General features: G+C 36.0%; 1 protein-coding gene across 1 annotated transcript in view; it reads right to left on the bottom strand.

Annotated features, from left to right (window-relative positions):
- The window catches only part of ATRNL1 (attractin like 1), a 786,695-nt gene that overhangs the window by 94,359 nt on the left and 672,063 nt on the right, over nt 1-20,273 (bottom strand). The window contains exon 28 of the mRNA XM_038578888.1: nt 9,722-9,836. Coding sequence (XP_038434816.1) covers nt 9,722-9,836 — 115 coding nt within the window. The remainder of the gene's footprint in view (nt 1-9,721; nt 9,837-20,273) is intronic.

Below are 20,273 nucleotides of genomic sequence, written 5' to 3'. Positions count from 1 at the left end.
CCGCTGGATGAGCCAGATGTCATTTCAGTGCCCTTCCTATCTCTGTGTTTCTGCAATTGTATAATATTACGCATAAATAGAGTAATACCAAATTACCCCATTTATACATTTTATGTATCTATTAATATGGACAACAGTTTCCTTTCCATTTTACCAGTAAAGTTTTGAATACAAATGTGACTCAGCCTCTCCCCATTACGGTTCTACATTCAGAGCTAATTGCCTCACAGAACACTTAAGGAGTCATTTTTCATTATGATGGTGAGCAGGGGGAAAGCAGATGGCACAGTCATGTTATTGATTTGATGATCCTTGCCTGGCTTGTTGAATAAATGGAACTGAATGTATGGTCACTGCATCCAGACTTTTAGGGCCTTCAAGGTTCAGTTCAAATTATTCAGATAGCCGGTTCATGAGGCAAGAATTCATTTATTCTTCCAATGCTTCTAAGTGAAAATTCCAGGGACCAACTAGGTCTCCTCAAACTACACCTTTGGAGTCATGTTCTTAAAGAAGAGGATGAGCTCTTTCTTAAATTTTGCCAATGCTTTATCTGCATGACTGCTCTGAACTTGCTGCCCATTAGTTAGGGATGTAGACTCAACTTACATGGGCTACACTCATTTGCAAGTAATACTGTGGATAAGAGGAAACAACTTATTCACTTTTCAGAGGACCATTAATTCCTTCCCTAAAAGTCCTTAGAGAGAGATAACTCTGGCCTTAAGTGGTAGTGTTGTTATAATCAATGTTTACCTTTTTCAGAGTTACAACATTGTGATCATTGGTGCTTGTGCCTCCACTGGGTCTTTCATTAAGAATGAAGGGATAGTCACACTAAAAGATGCCTTTGGTAGGTTTTGTGGCACCATTTTACAGTAAATAATAGGGATTAAATCAGCTATCAGTATAACATGGAATTTTTATCAAAACTTGAATAGACTCCATCCCAATGAATTTGCTAAGGGACCACTGGCCCTTTGGAGTGGTCACCAGAAAAATGTTTATATGAAAAGAAGAAATTCCCAGGGCCCTTGACCCACATTTTATCAGTTTGCTGGTAAGCAGACATATTTTCTCAAGCCATTTAATTTTCCTTTTCGGACCTAGGGAATTCATTTCTGTCTGCCATTTCTGGGGCCTGGTGAGGGAAGGTGTGCAGTACTGCCCTTCTGGCAACAAGGGGATTATTACTGTTGTCTTTTCTTGCCAGGTTTTACAACATGGCATAATAAACATGAGGTAGAGGTAAATTCCCTCCCTCCACAAGGGATCCAGAGACCTTGGCTCTGGTCTGCACTGAGCTATGAGCTTGACAAATCTCTCCCTGTCTCTGGCTCTCAAGGTTTTTTGTTTTTGTTTTGTAAAATGCAGGATAGAGTTAGATGGTTTTGAAGTCCTTTCTAAAGCTACGAAAATTCTAAAATTCTCTGGTATTCAGGATTACCCATTTCTCCTTGTTAAAGGCAGGAGGTGGCCTTCTGCTAAATTCCCCCGAAATATATGTAAAGCAGGACTATTTAATTCATGACCAATTAAAAGTGAAACATCTTACTAATTGGAAGTTTTACATAGAGACCACGGTGTCAGCCATCATAAGAAATACTGGCAGGCTGATTTAGGCTTTACATTTTATTAATATCTGCAAAGTTCTTATTTTGTTGTTTGGTTGCTTTGAAGGCAGCTTACTTATTCCAGACAAATTTTGATTTTTCCCTTTGGCTTTGTAAGTTGATTTGTTGAGTTGCTTACTTTTTCCTATTTCTCTCTTTGATCAAAATAATTATTGACCAGCCAATTCTAGAAATACCTGAACAGGGTGGCAGGTGGGGAGGAAAAAAAAGAAAAGAAAAATGTGCTGGCCATGCTTTCAGTGCTGAGGGTCTCATTTTTCATGTCCATAAGTTCTGGCTTTTCATGTGGGTTTGTTTTTAATTGCTCTATCTTGAGAGTATTTGAGTTAACTTTTAGGCTGTACCAGTCACTTCTACAGTAGGCTTAATTAGCCATGTTCACTATTCTTCATGTTTCTTGTTCTTATTTTCTTCTTCGTTCCTTCTGCACATTAATCAATTTCTCTCAATTAACAATGGCACAAAGAAAAAAATCACAATCTCAAATGGTAGGACCATGGCCATGACACTGGGAAAGGAAGGAAAAAACTTGCACTATCCCACAAAGCACATAGCTAATGGTCTCTGATCATAACCCCCCCCACTTCCCACTATCCCCATGGGGGAGATAAAAAGATTTGGAAAGAGCATTATAGTGTGAGATTTTCTGGTTTTAAATTCTGGCTCAATAACTTCTTTACCATGTGGTTATAGGAAAGTGACTTAAGTGACTTACCCTCCCTGAGTTTATTTTTCTTATCTGTGAAAGCAAAGTGATAATATATACTTTAAAGGGTAATGACAATTCAAAGAATGGTAATGAGCACAGAGCAGAATTACAGCAGATGATATGTGTTAATAACAAATACAACAGCAAATTGACACTTTTTATTTGTCAGATGCATTTTTGAGATTACCTGCCCTGACTATAACTAATATGTAGATTCAAAGTTATTTTTCTTGTCATAAAGGATCAAACCTGGTTGTGCTCTTTCAAACTGAAATAACATGGTTTTGTAAAAATTATTGTCCAAGAAAGAAATCAACATTCACATCACAAAAACAAAAAAAACAGAATAAATTTACGGTTTAAGTATATGCTACATTGGAAATATAAAGTGTCTTATTGTTTGTGTCATTTCCTCCTAATATTCTCATTTTCCTTGAACCTTAAATCTAAGCAACCAAATTTTAATTTCTTTCATCAAAGGTACAATGTTGAGCTTGATTTTAGTCCCCAAGACATGTAACTTAAATCCTATATGAATCATAAATACAGACAATCCAGTGTATCAAAGATTATGGGCCTGAAGTGAAATTATAACTAGTAAATTTTACATTTGTATAGCTTATATCTACATATTTTCTACATATTTTTTGGTGAGGAAGTTCTATCATTTAAGGATAATTTTTTTCATCAATTAAATATTTATCAAGCAACTACTAAGTATCAAAAATTTGTTAGCAGCTGGGGATTTGAAGACAAAATAAGACACAGCCACTGCTCTCAGACAGCTTACTATCTGGGAAGAAAGTTCAGAAGAATACACAGTGACTCTGGTACATGTGATGGAGCAGTAAAGAATTGAGCCAGTGAATCCTCTGGGATTTCAAGGAGAGTGAGGTCACATTTATATGGAGGAGGCTTCATGGAAGAGGAACTGGCTTTTGGACTGGGCTTTGGAAACAGGTAGGAGGGAGAGGGCATTCAGGCATGAGGAGCAACAGTGAGTATGCCAGACAACACACACACTCATGGAATCATAGGAAGAAACATCCATGTGGGATTACAGGCCTGGCATCAATCATAAAAATATACCACGTAGCCATTGTCTTATCTTATAGGTGAGAAAAGTGAGGATCCAAGAGGTTAAAACAACCGCCCGAGGGCAGGCTCAGCAGCGGGGCTCTGCAGGGAGGCGCGGGTAGGGATCTGTAGGTGAACACCAAACCTGAAGGAAGACTGAAGAGAGGTTGAGGAGAACCTCACACCCCAGACTACATGTCTGGACTCACTTCAACAGGCAATAAAACACCAGCAAAGGTTTATGAGGAAGAGAGTGATATGATTAGAACTGTGCTCTCTTTTGGCAGAAGTCCAGTGAGAGCAGCCAGTGCCCAGATAAAAACTGGAGATAAAATGTCAAAAACATGATGTCTGCTCTATCTGCCACCGGGGGCAAGATCTAAAGAGCTTCGTGATTATTTGGACATAAAATGGGAGAAAGAGAAAAGGGGGCAAGCGACTCCAGGATTTCACACTTGAGCCACTCTGAAATGAACTTTACAAAGAATGGTAGGGGAGTCGGTGATGGTCACAGGGAGGGTGTGAAGGAAGAGGGACAAGCCCGAAGAGCAGCAAATCCAGGTTCCAGTGCTGGTGCTCAACAGGTGAGCGGTGGTGGCTGGAGATCCAGAGTCAGGAGTTTGCCCCCCCTGTGAGTGGAGAGGGAATGACCCTCAAGGGATAGGGGGAGAAGGATGAGAGGCTGGCCAAAGGATCAAACCTCAGAGATCCCCACCTGAATGTAGAGGCAGATGAGGCAGATCAAGAACAGAGGGTACTGCTCTACGTTCATCATCTCTAAGTAGGTGCCTCAGATAGGTCACGGCACACCAGAGAGGAGAGCTTCCAGAAGTTGAAGAGGCCAGGTGGGGACTATTCAACTGTCAAGCAGGACAGAGACATGGTGGCAGGTGAGAACTGAGAAAAAGCCTTTGAATGAGTTTATCATTTTGTTACTTCCTTAGAATGATAATACACATTAGTAACTGTGTATCAGTTTCACTTCAACTTTCTCATAGTCTACTCTGTGTCCATAACACCTAACACTATCTGTAACTATGGGTTTATTTGCATGATTACTTATTTCATGTTTATCTCCACATAGGCTATAACCCCTATAGGTACAGCAACTCTGTTTTGGTTCACTACCATCCATCCACTGCCTGGCATATAGCAGACACTTTTAAATATTTCTCAAATGAATAAAGGTAGTACATGAAGATTCACAATCACTATATAGCTATATTTTGGATAGAAGATAAAGTTATTTCCTATTCTTGATCTGTGGGCCTTTTTAATAGCAGGTGTATTTTTGACATAGAGTCATATTTATTACAATAATTTCAGATGACTGTGTTTTGTTGTTGCCTGGTCTCTCTGCCTGATTTTATAGTTTATTTTGCCATGAAATGCCCCTTTTTTTTCTTTCTTCTTTATGAAGATACATATGGTGGATGTAAATAATATTTGGATTTGAAGTTAAAAGATAACTACCATGCCAGATTTTTTATAACGAAGTCTTGATATGGTTCAGTAATTTTATTTCCTATTCTAGCCACCTCTAACAGAGAGAGTGCTAAGATTAGATCAACAGGTGTGTTTCTACAAGTGTGAAGATCAAAGTTATGGAAGGAAAATAGAGAGTCTTAAAAGATAGGAAAACTCCAAAGCTTCTGGAAAATGTGAATTATTTTTAAAAACTGGTTTCAGAGGAAAGAGTACTATACTGAGAAACTGCAGACCTGGAGTCTGTTCCCAATCCATCTCTGGGATTGCAGAGGACCTTCTACCTTTCACTGGTGCTACTTTTCAGAATCATGAAGAGGGTAAAGCCAATGACTAATATGGAAAGCGCCAGAGACAATGCTCAGAATTACTAGTTCCTTTATTCCCCACCTCTTTTTCATTTAATTAAACCAAGGTTTCTTCTTTTTGTCATCATTATCCATGACACCACGAGTAGACTATCATTTTAAACATTATACAATATACTAGATTTTTCAAAATAACCTAGTTATCCTGACAAAACATGTAAGCCTAAAGAAAAAAATCAAAACCTTAGACTTTCTATAGTATTCTTTTTGGTAATGTTAGACTCAATGAAACATGAGGCAAGATCAGGGAAAAATTCTACCTTTAGTTGAAGCACATAGCTCCTTTTTGGCAGTGGAAATCTGGGTCCCTGGGATTTTTAATCCACTGAGAAGAGTTAATTTGCTTCTTATTAGTGAGAATCCATAAACTATGAAATCCATAATCTTCCATCACAAAGTGACAGCAATCATTATCATTTTCAATTTATGCTTTTCAAGGGCTCTATTTACTTTGTCCACATTTCATCTTAATGTGACTCTAAAACGCTTGGGGATCTTGCCGTCCAAGGTGATTGGAGACATGCTTGGTTGTTTAGTGTCATGCAGCAATTACTTGATGGGCCCTGTTTTCATGGGGATGTCAGTTTTTCAACAATTCTGAGGTCAGTAGAGAAAGTGGTGTATAGTGTACATATGTCAACAGCAGAGATCTTACATTAAACCAAACAGTCTGGCATGGTTGGCAGTAGTTTCTCTCTCACACACACACACAAAAATAGAGAAATGAAGCAGCAGGTTTACTGGGTGGGGGAGCTGGGAACCTAATTAGTCCAGCTCCAGGAATGCCAAAAAGCCTATTTAATATCTTTTGCTTTTACTCTTCTAAGCCACCTAGAGGGAGAATTGCTACAAACACCTAAACTCATTACATTAAAAAAAAAAAAAGATTAGTGCATGGGATAATCTGAAGGATGAATCTGCAGTTTTTCTTTTGACCTCTATTAAGATGAAAGCCATGGAAGGGACTTCATACATTTTAGACCCTTAATACTTGCTAAGAATTCCCAAAATATCTGATGGAAAGAGAATAAACTCCAAAGACAGTGTCATCCTTTAAATTAAAAAAGAGTTACTAGCTGCTGCTGAAAAGAGATGACTAAAAAACTAGCACCTGTGTGTCACTGAATCATTGATTTGTCAGTGCTGACATTCAGTTTCAAAGAGAAAACCACCATGCTCCTCAGATGCTTCCGCCTTCTCTTTATGGCTGAACTTATCCTTGTCTTAAGGGCTTTTATTCATGGTAATGAAGAGCGTATTATGAAAAGCATCACTCCACATTTGGAAAGCTACATTTCAAAAAAGGGCTTCATAAAAAATTTTGAGACTATGCTAAGTACTGCAAGAGAACTTTTAATCTAATAAATAATACTAATTAGTCATTGAATAGATATACTAGTAACTGGAGACAAATCACCCAAGATCCAGGAGAAGGTTCCTGGCACTGTGTTCCTCTCATAGTGATGATGGGGTCAGGAGTCTATCCATGGAGCTCCTCCTCTATCACCATCATCATCAAAAGTATTTATGAACTGCATTCTATGTGTAGTAGGGCACTGCGATAAGCACAGGCACATAAATGCATTTCCTATAAAATAAGAGATAAAGCAAATTCTGGAAATGAAGATAACCAATGTCAACATTTCCTTTCCAAGAGCTAATATGGTTCTTTTTTTTTTAATTTTTTTTTTTTATTTATTTATGATAGTCACAGAGAGAGAGAGAGAGAGAGAGGCAGAGACATAGGCAGAGGGAGAAGCAGGCTCCATGCACCGGGAGCCTGATGTGGGATTCGATCCCGGTCTCCAGGATCGCGCCCTGGGCCAAAGGCAGGCGCCAAACCGCTGCGCCACCCAGGGATCCCCTAATATGGTTCTTGAATGATCACTGGAATGCATTTCCTCTCAAACAGTGGATGGGACTATGTTAAGTTTTAATTGGCTGTGTACATACCAAGTATCTTGATGAAGAGTAAAAGAGATAAATCCTTTAATTTGTACATTGTTGTTAATATTTGCCTTGTTTAGGGAAAAATGAGATGTGAACATCAGAAAATCTTTCTCTACAAACACTGTTTTTTTAATTTTATTTTGTTTGTTAGGTTGCAGTGAAGTCAGGAGTTTTCTGTTTGTTTCCCAACATCTTACTATAAAATATTTCAAAGGTGCAGCAAAGTGGAAAGAATTTTAATGACATTATTCCCACCACCTGGATTATACCATTAACATTTACTTGCTTTATAATATATCTGTCCATCCATTCATCCTACTATACATCCATCAATACCATGTTTTTGATGCATTTCAAAGTAGACTGCAGACAGCAGGTAATACTGTATTTTGAAGTAGACTCAAAGAATATTCCTAATCCTATAAAAATACCTAGAAAACATTTATTAGTTTTTTTTTAAAAAGCTCATTCTGAATTATGCACACAGATATTCAATCTACAGGCTCTGTAAAAAGTATGGTAAGTTAACTCAAGGTTTTGTCTACCTGTATCAATACCATGGGCATTTTCAGTACTCCCTCCAGTGTTGGGCTTTGTGAAGACAAGGGCTATGGATTATAGAGAAATGAGCTCTCTGCTACAGATCATCAGGGAAAATGACCTGAAATGTTAGCGAGAAGCTTTTTTTTTGTTTTGTTTTGTTTTGGTGTTTTTTGCTCTATACTCTAGTAGTTTCCTATTTATTCCTTGAGTATAGAAATAGATTTCTATGCCTCAATTTCCTCATCTACAAAGTGAGTGTTATAATACTGATCTCACGGGCTTGTCATGAGGATCAAATGTGAAAAATAGGAAAGCACTTCGTAAAGAGTAAAGCACTATGCACATCTAAGGTCGCTTTATCCTTAGTAATCATAATGCATCTGTAATAGAACACAGCTGAGGTAATGATCCACACTGCTATTTGGTTCTTTCAGATCAGTCAAAAAGATTTCAAAGGTTAAAGGGACAGAGTATTGGCAGGTGCCTTCACTCTGCCCATCAGTACATCATCTTGTCAAGGATCTAGAAGAACCTTGGTGTGTATCACACAGACTTGTTTTCATTAGGGAAGTGTTTGCTTTGGAAATCATCCCAGCCCTAAAACAATACTTCCATTAGCTGGGCACAGTACCCATAATTATCCATCTTATCTGACCAGTGCCAAACTATTCTACTTACTGCATACCATTTACATTTACCTTGGTGGTTCTGAAAGAAGATCAAGGCATTCAGTCATCATATGAGAAAGTACAAAGAATGTTTATTTCTTTGAATAAACACCTACAAATGAACTTTGGGTAGAAACCCCTGCAACAAGATATCATCAGGTACCATAAATGACAAGACTAAAAGTGATGGAAACCCTCTGTCCTCATATGGGAAAAACTCCTTTACATGAATATCTTAAGTTTATAGGCTATAAAGTAATGGAGCTTCCGTTTGTGTGTCAGGTTGGATACAAATCAAAAAAGTGAGGAGCAAGGTCAAAGCTAGCTAGGAAACCAAGAAGAGATAAAATAAGCAGAGAGGTGAGTTCAGCATCAGTTACTGTTATTGAGAACTTGCCAGATCTCTGACACTTTTTGCTTAAGGGGAATTGAAAAGAAAGATCTGAAACAACCCTTGCCCTCAAGAAAGCATCCATTTCATAAGAGTTGGATGGAGCAAATAATCAGGAGACAGAAAAATAAAACATTGTAGTAAATAGAATAGAATATGTAAAAAGAGGAATAAGCATGGTTTGTGATTTAATTGCAAATTATACTCAACACTGTGCATGTGTACAATGTGGACCACATCACAGCAATGTGAAGACCTCTAATAGGACACATACAGTTAGCCCCAAATTCAAAATATGTTTTTCATGTAGGAAAAGGAGAATCAGAGGCAAGGCTTGTTGTGATTGGTGGGATGGTTCCCTGGCCCATGAGCTCCAGCTGTCTGGTGCTGATAACAAGAACCTATAATAAACATCCTGAGATGGTGGCATCAAGCTATCATCCTCTGACACCACTACACATTCCAAACATGCAAGTAAATTCCTTAATTTGCTTCCATATTTATAAAGCAAACTTCTAATCACATTTATAATTTGGCATCCTATTTGGGAATAAATAAGCTGCCCAAAAGGGTCAAAAACTTGTTTGCTGTGCTAGTGAGAGTTCTCACTGTAGTTACAACAACTTGGGGATGGGGGTGTTGTGAGCATATATACACAGGTATATCATACACAAACACACACATATTTAACATGTAGTTTTAAGAGAAACACTGGAAAATCTGAATTTACAGCAATGCAGACTTCTAGATATTTTGTTAAAGTGTGCATTCTAATAAATTCTATCATGCTTTAAATTAGAACCATGTCTTCACTGTAGTGCCTGATACTATTATTTATTTCTTCTGGTTAGTCTGCATGTTTTGCTTAACTGCTGATGGTTCCTCATTCATCTTACCAGACTGTCCAGGAGGAGGGGCACCTGATGATCCTCGTGGTAGACAGAGAAACACAGTCAGAACAGCAGCTCTGTTCCCAGCACATGGTTCAATGGCTATTGGCTTGGGTGCTCCCTGAAAAAGAAAACCCAATTTTAAATTTGCATAATTGACACGACACTGTTATTTTACTTTTCTCCTACTTATGCTTCAGTCAACTAAATTGTACATTCCTAGTGGATGGGGACATACAATGTCTTATTTTTTAATAGTTCAATCGAATATTTCCTCAAAGTAATACTTAGTGTTTTTGTAGTGGTAGTCATTAACATGCAGAAGACTTTTTTTTTTCTTTGGGGAGTTAAGTATAGGTACATATTTTTGAAAAGCATGCTTTGTTCTATTTTTAGCTTGTTTATTTTTCTTTAATAGACTTTATTTTTTTTAAATTTTTAGACTTTATGCTTTAGAGCAGTGCTAGGTTCACAGTAAAAGTGAGAGGACAGTACGAGATTTCCCCTCTACATTTTGCCCTAACATATGCTAGTCTCCCACACCATCAATGGCCCCCATCTGAGAGGTATATTTGTTACAACTGATGAACCTTCATTGACACATCATACTCATCAGAGATCTATCGTTTACATTAGGGTTCACTCTTGTATTCTAGTCTATGGGTTTAGACAAACATAAATGACATGTATCCAACATTATAGTATCACTCAGAGTATATTCACTGCCTAAAAATCCTCTGTGCTCCACCTATGCATCCCTTCCTCACTACCCCAAAGCCTGGCAACCACTGATGTTTTTACTGGTTCCACAGTTTTGCCTTTCCCAGATGGTCATATAGTTGGAATCCTATGGAATTTAACTTTTTCAGATTGAATTCTTTCACTTAGTAATATGCACTTAAGGTTTCTCCATGTCTTTTCGTGTCTTGATAGCTTATTCTTTTTTTTTTAATTTTTTTAAAATTTATTTATGATAGTCACACAGAGAGAGAGAGAGAGGCAGAGACACAGGCAGAGGGAGAAGCAGGCTCCATGCACCGGGAGCCCGACGTGGGATTCGATCCCGGGTCTCCAGGATCGCGCCCTGGGCCAAAGGCAGGCGCTAAACCGCTGCGCCACCCAGGGATCCCTAGCTTATTCTTTTTTAATGCTGAATAACACTCTATTGTCTGGATGTCCCACAATTTATTTATCCTTTCACCTTCTGAAGGACATCTTGGATGCTTCCAAATTTCCACAATTAAAAATAAAGCTACCACAGGGGGTGCTTGGGTGGCTCAGTCAGTGAAGCATCCAACTCCTGATTTTGGCTCAGGCCATGATCTCAGGATCATGGGATCAAGTCCCATGTTGGGTTCCACACTAAGCATAGAGCCTGCTTAAGATTTTTTCATTCCCTCTGCCCCTTTCCCCCACGTTTGCATGTGTTCTCTCTAAAACATAAATTAAAAAAATAAATAAGAATAAAGCTATTATAAACATCCATGTGGAGGCCTTTTTATGAACATAAGTTTTCGGTTCCATTGGGTCAGTATCAAGGAGTGTGATTGCTGGATCATATAGCAGGAGCACATTTAGTTCTTTAAGAAACCATCAACTATCTTCCAAAGTTGCTGTACCATTTTGCATTACCACCAGCAATGAATAAGAGCTCTTCTTGCTATACCTCTTCACCAGCATTTGGCGATGACAATGTTCTAGATTTGGGCTATTCTAATAGGTGTGCAGTGGCATCTTGTTGTTTTAATTTGAATTTCCTATGATGATATATGATATGAAGCATCTTTTCATATGCTTATTTGCTATTCTGTGGGTCTCCTTTGATAAGGTATTTGTAAGGTCTTTGGACCAGTTTTAATTGCGTTGTTTCTTATTGTTGAGCTTTAAGAGTTCTTTGTCTATTTTTGAAAGCAATTCTTTTCAGATGTCTCTTTTGCAAATATTTTCTCCCAGTGTTGTTTGGCTTCCCATTCTCTTGATATTGTCTTCTGAAGAGTAGAAGTTTTTGATCTTGATGAAATCCAGCTTAGTAATTATTTCTTTCACAGATTATGCTTTTGATGTTGTATCTAAAAAGTCATTGCCATATGCCAGGTCATCCAGGTTTTCTTCTAGGTTATTGTCTAGGATTTTAATAGTTTTGTAGTTTACAATTAGGTTTATGATCAATTTTGAGTTAATTTTTGTGAAGAGTGTAAGGTATTTGTCTAGATTCTTTTTTTTTTTTTTTTTTTGCATATGGATATCCAGTTGTTCCAGAACCATTTACCTAAAAGACTATCTTTGCTTCATTGCATTCCCTTTGATCCTTTGACAAAGAACAATTGATTATATTCATGGGGTTCTATTTCTGGATTCTATTCTGTTCCATTGATCTAATTGTCTATTCTTTAACCAATATTATACTGTTTTGTTTACTGTAGGTTTATATTAAGTCTTGAAGTCAGTGTCTGGCCTCCTGACTTCAGTACAGTGTTGGCTATTATGAGTCTTTTGCCTCTTCATATAAAATTTAGAGTCAGTTTGTAGATATTCACAAAGCTGCCTGCTGGCATTTGATTTGGATTGCTTTGAATCTATAGATCAAGTTGGGAAGAACAGACTTCTTGACAATATTTATTATTCATATCCACGAACACAGAATATCTTTACCTTTTCTTCTTTTTATTTTGTTCATCAGAGTTTTGTAATTTTCCTCATATAGATACTGTACATACTTTGTTAGATTTATATCTAAGTATTTCATTTTGAAGGGTAGTAGTATAAATGCTATTGTATCTTTAGTTTTATATTCTGCTTGTTCATTGCTGGTATGTAGGAAAGCATCTGATTTGTATTTTAACCTTGTATCTTGCAACCTTGCTGTATTGTTTAGTATTCCAGGAATATTTTTGTTGATTCTTTTGGATTTTCTACATAGATTATCACATCATGTGCTAATAAAGATAATTTCGTTTCTTGCATACCAAACTGTATAACTTATATTTCTTTTTTTTTTTTTTGTCATATTGCATTAGCTGCAACTTCTAGTACAGTGTTGAAAAGGAGTGGTGAGAAGGGCACATCCTTAACTTGTACTTGATCTTACTGGGAATGCTTCAAGTTTCTCACCATTAAGCATGATGTTCACTATAGGTTTTTTTGGCAGATATTCTTCATTAAGGTAAGGAAGTTCCTTTCTATTCTTAGTTTACTGAGAAATTTTACACAGTCTTAATAGGAAAAGTGGGCTAAATAGTTTATTACTTCTATAATAATAATTTATTATTTATCAATTTTAAAAATAACTACTTGCTACCATTCTCCAAACATGACAATTTATATTATTATCATAAATTTATAACTTTTAATATTTCTGATGTTTCAGTTGATAGCAGTTATAATTTTGTTATTAGTTTTGTTAATTGTTCGAATTGTACTATCTTTGGACAATGAGAATGTCTTCAAATTGGCTCCTGAGTTCTTCTGATACGATCACAAAAGCTTTTGATAGCTTCCTTGTCTTTTGCCTGTCTCAGACCTGTAATTAGACATTTCTGTAAAGAAACTTGCTGGGAAAGTAGTATTAATTCCAGGCATAAGAAGTATTTATTGCTACAGGTTTGGCCATTGTTCTAGGAAGTTTTAGGCAACAGAGCTCAGTGTCATAAATTGGATTCCCAAAGAAGCAGACTCCCTGTGAGACAGAGTTATTAGCAAACAGAGGTTCTTATGGTAAAATAATAATAATAATAAATAAAAAATATAGATGGAAAAGGAAGGAAACCTCATTAGACATAGGGAAAGGGCTGAACTGAGATGCAGGCCCAGGAGGAGACCTGGAGCCAGAATGATCTTTCACAACCAAACTGGGCCAGGAGAGCCAGGCTGTTATACTCCTTCAAAGATCAGTTCTTACATATCACTGCTCTTGGGCAGAGTCATAACCTTGGACAAGGTGGCTCTCTGCTGTTATGGTAATACCTGAAGGGCTAACAGCTGAAGATAGTCAATAGGATTCCCAGAAGCAGGGTATCATGTCTTCACTGAAGGTGATTTGTGTAAAGTATCAATGTGCCCTCCATACTCAGAATGTTTTTAAAGAGGAAAAATATACCATGAATTCATAATGATATTGCCAATTCAAATTTAATTTGTTTTATTTAATTTCTTTGAGTTTTTGTATCTTCTTTTCTCTTACTTTGAAAATCTTGATACCTAGTAATACAGATAACTACTTTTATGCTACAATACACTTTAAATATAGTATTATATATTATATGTGATAATACAATTAATTAAAATTGAATTCTTTGTAGTTTTTTTTCCATCTTAAGGGTATATATCCTACTAAGAATATATTGCATGTTTAAATATTGCATGTGTAAAATCACTTGGAAAAAATAAAATAAAATCACTTGAAATTGGTCCTCTCTATGTGGTTTTGCCACTGATTCCATCCTAATTTAGGTAAGTTTGTGAATTCAGAGGCTGATTGTTTTGAAGGATTGTTCCCCTTTCCATTTTTATTTAATATTGCTTTCTAATTTTAAGACACTTATATAATTCCAGGATCAGATCTAAAAAATAAAGTACACTTAGAGACGTTTACCATCCACCTTTGTTCCCTTCATGCCGCTCCCTTTTTAGCAAGTTAAGTTTTTGCGTGGATTTAAGTTCTCAAATCCTTGGAGTAAATATCAAGGAGTATGACTGCTGGATTGTATAGTGCCATGTTTCATTTTAACACCAAATCCTGGCACAGAAAAGATGTGCAGTAGGCCTACATTTGAATAAATGAATGCATGTCACTAAATTTGATGGATAGTCTGTGTGCCACAAAATTATGCAACTTTTGTTGCTTTCTCATAATTGTTTCCTGCCACCAATGATGTACTACGCAATACAGCTTATCTAATTAAATTATCACAACCCGAAATATTTTGTTAGCATATCTTTAATATCACTTTAGTGAAATACATGTCATAATCACCAATAAGTCACTTGTATAAATAATATGACCTTAGGAATAGAATAAATGAAAATATGATAATGATACAGTAGTAATAACTAGTCTTATATTAAGTACTTACTATGGTTTAGGTATTCAAAATTCTTTACATATATTAACTCATTTAAATCTTATAGTGAGAACACTGAAGCAAGGTTAAAATTACCTATTCAAATTTATACAAGTAGGAAGTAGCAGGGCTAAGATTTATATACAGGCAAGCTGCCACCTAAGTCCATCCTCTTAACCACACAATGTGGTTTATCAAATGTGTGCATGTACAAACAAACCTGCACCTACACACAGTGGATGTATGATTTTGTACATGAACTCATGTGTCAGCACACAAGTGTGTGAACAGATGCATTCCATGCACACATGTGTGGACACGAACATGCACAAGGGATTTAGGTTTAAATACAATGTCATCTCTGAGACAGTGAGGATATCATTTTAGCATAGGAATGGTGATTTTGGCTATTTCACTGAAAAACTGTAGGTGAGATGTGGCTGACATATCGAAGCAACATCTATGCATGAAGACAAAATAGAAGAAAAAGTGCCAGTGGTTTAATTATCAGGACAAATAATTTGTTTAGTTTTTTTTTGTTGTTGTTGATCATATTTGAACTTTTCAGAAGAAAAACAGACATACGTAGTCATTCACCAAGAATATTTTAGAATACTGCCGTTTCCAGAAAGTTTAACGAGGCATTAAAGATAAAATATGTCCCCTTTCATGTAAAACTTAGACTGAAATTTCTGGTGACAACAGTTTTATGTGGTTATAAACGATTTCTCCTTTATAGCAACATAAATCTCATGTTTTAAAATTATCCTCATACCGATACATTTTGGGAGTTTTCAATATAAAGGTGAAAGTGGCCATGATAGAAGTAAAGGGCATAAAAATCTTCCAGGAATATGCTGTAAGCCATGTTGCAATACTTGTATCAAGTTACATGATCTACAGTTTTACACTTTAAAGCTTACATTTAATTTAACAGACTTATTTTTGAAAATGTTAAGTCAAAATCAGCATAAGTACACAGATATTCTCCAATGATGTAAATATTTAGAGAATAGGCTTGTCATATTCCAAGGCTAACAGAAAAATACTATGAATGTTTTGAACCGTATTTCTACCTTCTGAAATTTATTCTAATTTAATAAATGCAAAGTATATGTAAAGGTCAATTGGTTAAAATATACTAAGAGAAAATAAAATGAATTCGGGTTTAAATAATGGTGATATATCAGAAATATTAAAATTCTCTTTAATATACCTAAGAAATACTTATCCTTTCTACCATCGCGTAAGGTTTTCTTTTTTGCTTTGTTTTTACGCTCAATGCAATAATTGGAACTATTCAAAATATCCAAATTTATTTAAAAATATTTGATTATAAAAATTAGAAGAAAATAAGTTTATGATTACAATAAAATAAAAGAAAATAACAACCAAAACCAGTTGAAAAACAGTGGTTCTTGGTTTAGGGGATTTAGAAAAACAGTAAACAATTTGAGAGTACATCATTTGATTGTGTTGTCAGGCTACCATTTTGCTGTTTTTAACACTAGAAGAAAAGGTTTTAAACATCAAATGCTAATGCCAAAAGCCCCAACTGAGAGAAAAATTAGTAAAAAATAACTAAATTTCAGGTGGAAAATGGATTAATTATTTAACATCAATGAATCAGCAACAAATGAAGAATGTAGCAAAATATCTGGACCACTTTTCCGTGGAACTATGCTCGTATAAAAGCCACTTCTGTAAAAGCGTCCTTACAATAATTCCTTACTATTAATTCTCCTGCTATTGTACAGAAAACATTCAGAAATTTCTTTATATTGATAAACTCTATGAAAAGAGCTTATAATTCTATTTTAAAATCCAATTGGCTTACAACTTTTTCTATTTTGGCTATAAGATTTTCATAAAAGGATATTAGCAAAAATATGAATTATTCATTATGTTAAAAATATTAGTGACTAGCACAGCTCTTTGATGCTTCTGGCAAGAATTCACATAACTTAAAAAATTATTTCCGAAGAATTTGTGGCAAATCTCACCTTCAATAAAGAATTTTAAATAAAAAAGAAAAAACCCCACTTTATAGCACTTGATTTTTGCAATGGAATATAGCAAAACCCCACGAATGATATTTCTGATACCTTGAGGTTTGCCAGTTGTTTAGCGATAGATACATAACCATGAATCAAAATCATTTCACAATGACATAACATGTTCACTGAACTGTGCAATTTATCATGCATTTTCCATGGCTGCCTCTGAAAGAGATAAGGTATGGGTTTGTTTGCCCATAGCACTCAGAGACTGTGATTTACTTCCAGGCAGTTTCGTATTTGTTGTACTGCAAGAAGCTGGTGTTAGACCGTGCCAGAAAATATCATTGACAGTTATATAATTAGCAGTCCTTGTTTATTAAGCACACAGCAGTTTTAGAGTGAAAAAGACTTGTTTTGTTCACTCTAGTGGTTTTGAAACTATTGTACTCCTTTTTTCAAGTTCTTGTTTTTGTAGGCAACAATTCTGTGTTCTCTCTCTCCATTTTTCAGCTATTGAAGACAAATAAGTTACCAGAGAAGCTTCTGGAATCATAAGGATTTTCAAGATGATAATTCTTAAAGTTTATAATGACTGAAAAGAAATATTCTGAAAGTGAGGCTACCATTTGACATAGCCTAGGAAACTGCTACTGTAAGAATCACATGATGCTTGGAAGATACCAATGGGCAAAATGGGCTATGTATGTGTTCTTTCTTTCACTGGCCTGCTCAAAGAGTGAGTAAATGCGGGAGTGATTCACTTCCAGAAATCACACTGAGGCCTCATCACTGGAAACCCTCAGCCCAGCAGCAGAGGATTTAATAGAATTATTTGATGTCCTTGGACTAGTCTTAACATTTAGGTAGGGTTTAGTCTAATACTCTAGACCTCAAAACATTAAAAAAAAAAAAAAAGATGTTTTCTTTCTCAGAAATGTTCCCAATGTAAGGTTGCAAATTCAAATTCCTTTAAGGGCTAGGTGGGTAATTTAATAATAGATAACATTTCTTTTTTTTTCTTACGATTTTTTTAATTTATTCATAACAGAGAGAGAGAGAAAGAGAGAGAGAGAGAGAGAGAGAGATGCAGAGACACAGGCAGAGGGAGAAGTAGGCTTCACACAAAGAGCCCAATGTGGGATTCGATCTCTGGACTCCGGGATCACACCCTGAGCTGAAAGGCAGACGCTCACCGCTGAGCTACCCGTGTCCCAGCTAACATACATTTCTTAAGTGCTCACACTATGGGTTGTGCTATGCTACATGCTTACATGAGTTTAACCTGACTCCATGAGCTACAAACTATTTCCACTTTACAGATGATGAAACTTAATCACAGAGAGTTTAAGTAACATAACCAAAGTTGCAGACCTAATAGGTGACAAAAGCATGATTTGGAACAATGTATGCTTGTGCTTGTATGCCTAACCACTAAGCATAATGTTAGTATAATGGGTAAGAAGACCTCTTAACTTTGAGAATAAGACCATAAAAAGTAGTGGGTACTGGAGTGAACTGGAAAGTATAAGGTTTTTTAAAGACATTGAATCTCAAAATTGTTGCTGTCAAAAGATGACATCTATGGGTTTGGTGGCTGGCACTCTGTGATTTCTATAACATGGAGTCCAAAATGGCATTTCAGGGTTGCCATACTCTTATATCTACCCACTCATCAAACACCATCTTTTATTCTGTGCAAGCTCTGTATTTTAGTCAATATAAGTAAGTGTTCACTATTCAACAACTGTGTCCAGGGTTTCCATAATCTGTGTTGTCTTCACTCATAATATCCCTACTGTCTAGGAGATCTTCCTAAAGGCCTCTAATTTTTCTAAGATTATTCATCCCTCAAAGCCAACTCATCCATGAATCCTTCCTTGGTTGGAGGTATTGAATCTCTCCCCCTTTAGTTCTTTAATTATACCTTTTATGGCCCTCCTCATTTTCCACCTTGAATGATACTTGCATAAATACTCTATCATCCCACTGAAACAATCTCTTTGAGGATAGGCCCAGTTTCTTACTCATCTCCATTGCCCCTTCACTCACTTTCTCTTTTTGAAATGCCTACGTATGGTGCCTGTGCCACCTTTGGGAACTGACATGTTGTATGTCTCTGTCAGACTCCCGCTCCACCAAGCTAGATATCATGTTGGTTCCTCTTTGCTTTACCTATACCTTCTATCAGAGTATATGTTTCACATGATAAGTGAATGAATCAAAGAATAAATGAAATTATCACATATTAGGCATGACTCAGTTTCTCCAAATTATGGATAGTAAGAGGATAATAAAACATTGAAAATTAATATTAACTAACATTTGTTGAGTACTTACTAGGTTTCAAGTGCTGTGTTAAGCATTTTACATGCATTATCATATTATTTTATAAGAAGAAGAAATTAAAATTCAGAGAGGTCAGATAATATTCTCAGGGTAGCAGAGTGAGGGAGTGGCAGATCAAGGGACAGACTGAAACTCAGATCTGTCTGATTCTAGCATCTTGGTTTTTAACTACCAGATGATACTGCTAAAAATATAGCTTAAAATGACAAAGAATATTTCATTCTTTCAGCTTGACTATTAATAGTAGGAATGAACTTAAGATATCAGTTTTAAAAATCATATGCATATACCTGCCTCATTCTTGACCAGAGTTCAGAACACTTGAATTCTTGAGCCAGCTCCGCTACTGTGTATTTATGCGATACTGGGCATGTTACTAAGTCATTTCCCCAACCAAGAAATGAACAAGTAGGTTATATGATTTTTAGGGTACCTTTAACATTCTATGACTATGATTTATGGACAATCTCCAGCATGTGTGACATACTAATATCTAACACTTTGTTTAAGTACAGTGAAATTTGAAATTTCCAATCTTTAGCAATTTTTTTTCTTGTTCAGTTACTTTAAGTGATACATCTAATTTTTAAAGCATATTATTATACCATATGATGAATACATCACATAAGACTAAATGGCCACCATCGCATGCCAAAAAAGCAATTAGAAAATTGAATCAAGAAATTAAGGATTAATGTGGATATGTTATACCCGTCAGCAGTAATAAGTGTTTTGACAAGGACAGAATAAAGTCTGACAGTGTGCACAAATACTAATCTGATATATGAGTGAAATATTAAAAATGCAAACAACTGCACATTAATCACTCTAACATTTCCCTACGAAACCACTTTTAATGCTATTCTTATCAGAATCCATCTATAAATAAAAATGAGTCTTTTCAACAGCTTGCACAACTTGGTATTTGCAGTTTAATGAGTGTTTATATTGATATGAAATTTAGTTTTTAGTCACATTAGTAAAATAGAATTAATTTACTGAGCATAGAATTAAGTCAGCCTGATGGCTTGGCTTACAGCTAATCAAGGGCCTCAATTCCATAGGATCAACAAATACCAAGACTCCAGATCTCAAGCACAGATTTTCTGATTTCATTGTATACACTTGGGAAAAATGAAAGTGAAAATAATA

Source organism: Canis lupus, chromosome 28 (genome assembly GCF_011100685.1).
Source record: "Canis lupus familiaris isolate Mischka breed German Shepherd chromosome 28, alternate assembly UU_Cfam_GSD_1.0, whole genome shotgun sequence".
In the NCBI taxonomy this organism is placed as follows: domain Eukaryota; kingdom Metazoa; phylum Chordata; class Mammalia; order Carnivora; family Canidae; genus Canis; species Canis lupus.
This window is presented reverse-complemented; position numbering and strand designations above follow the sequence as displayed.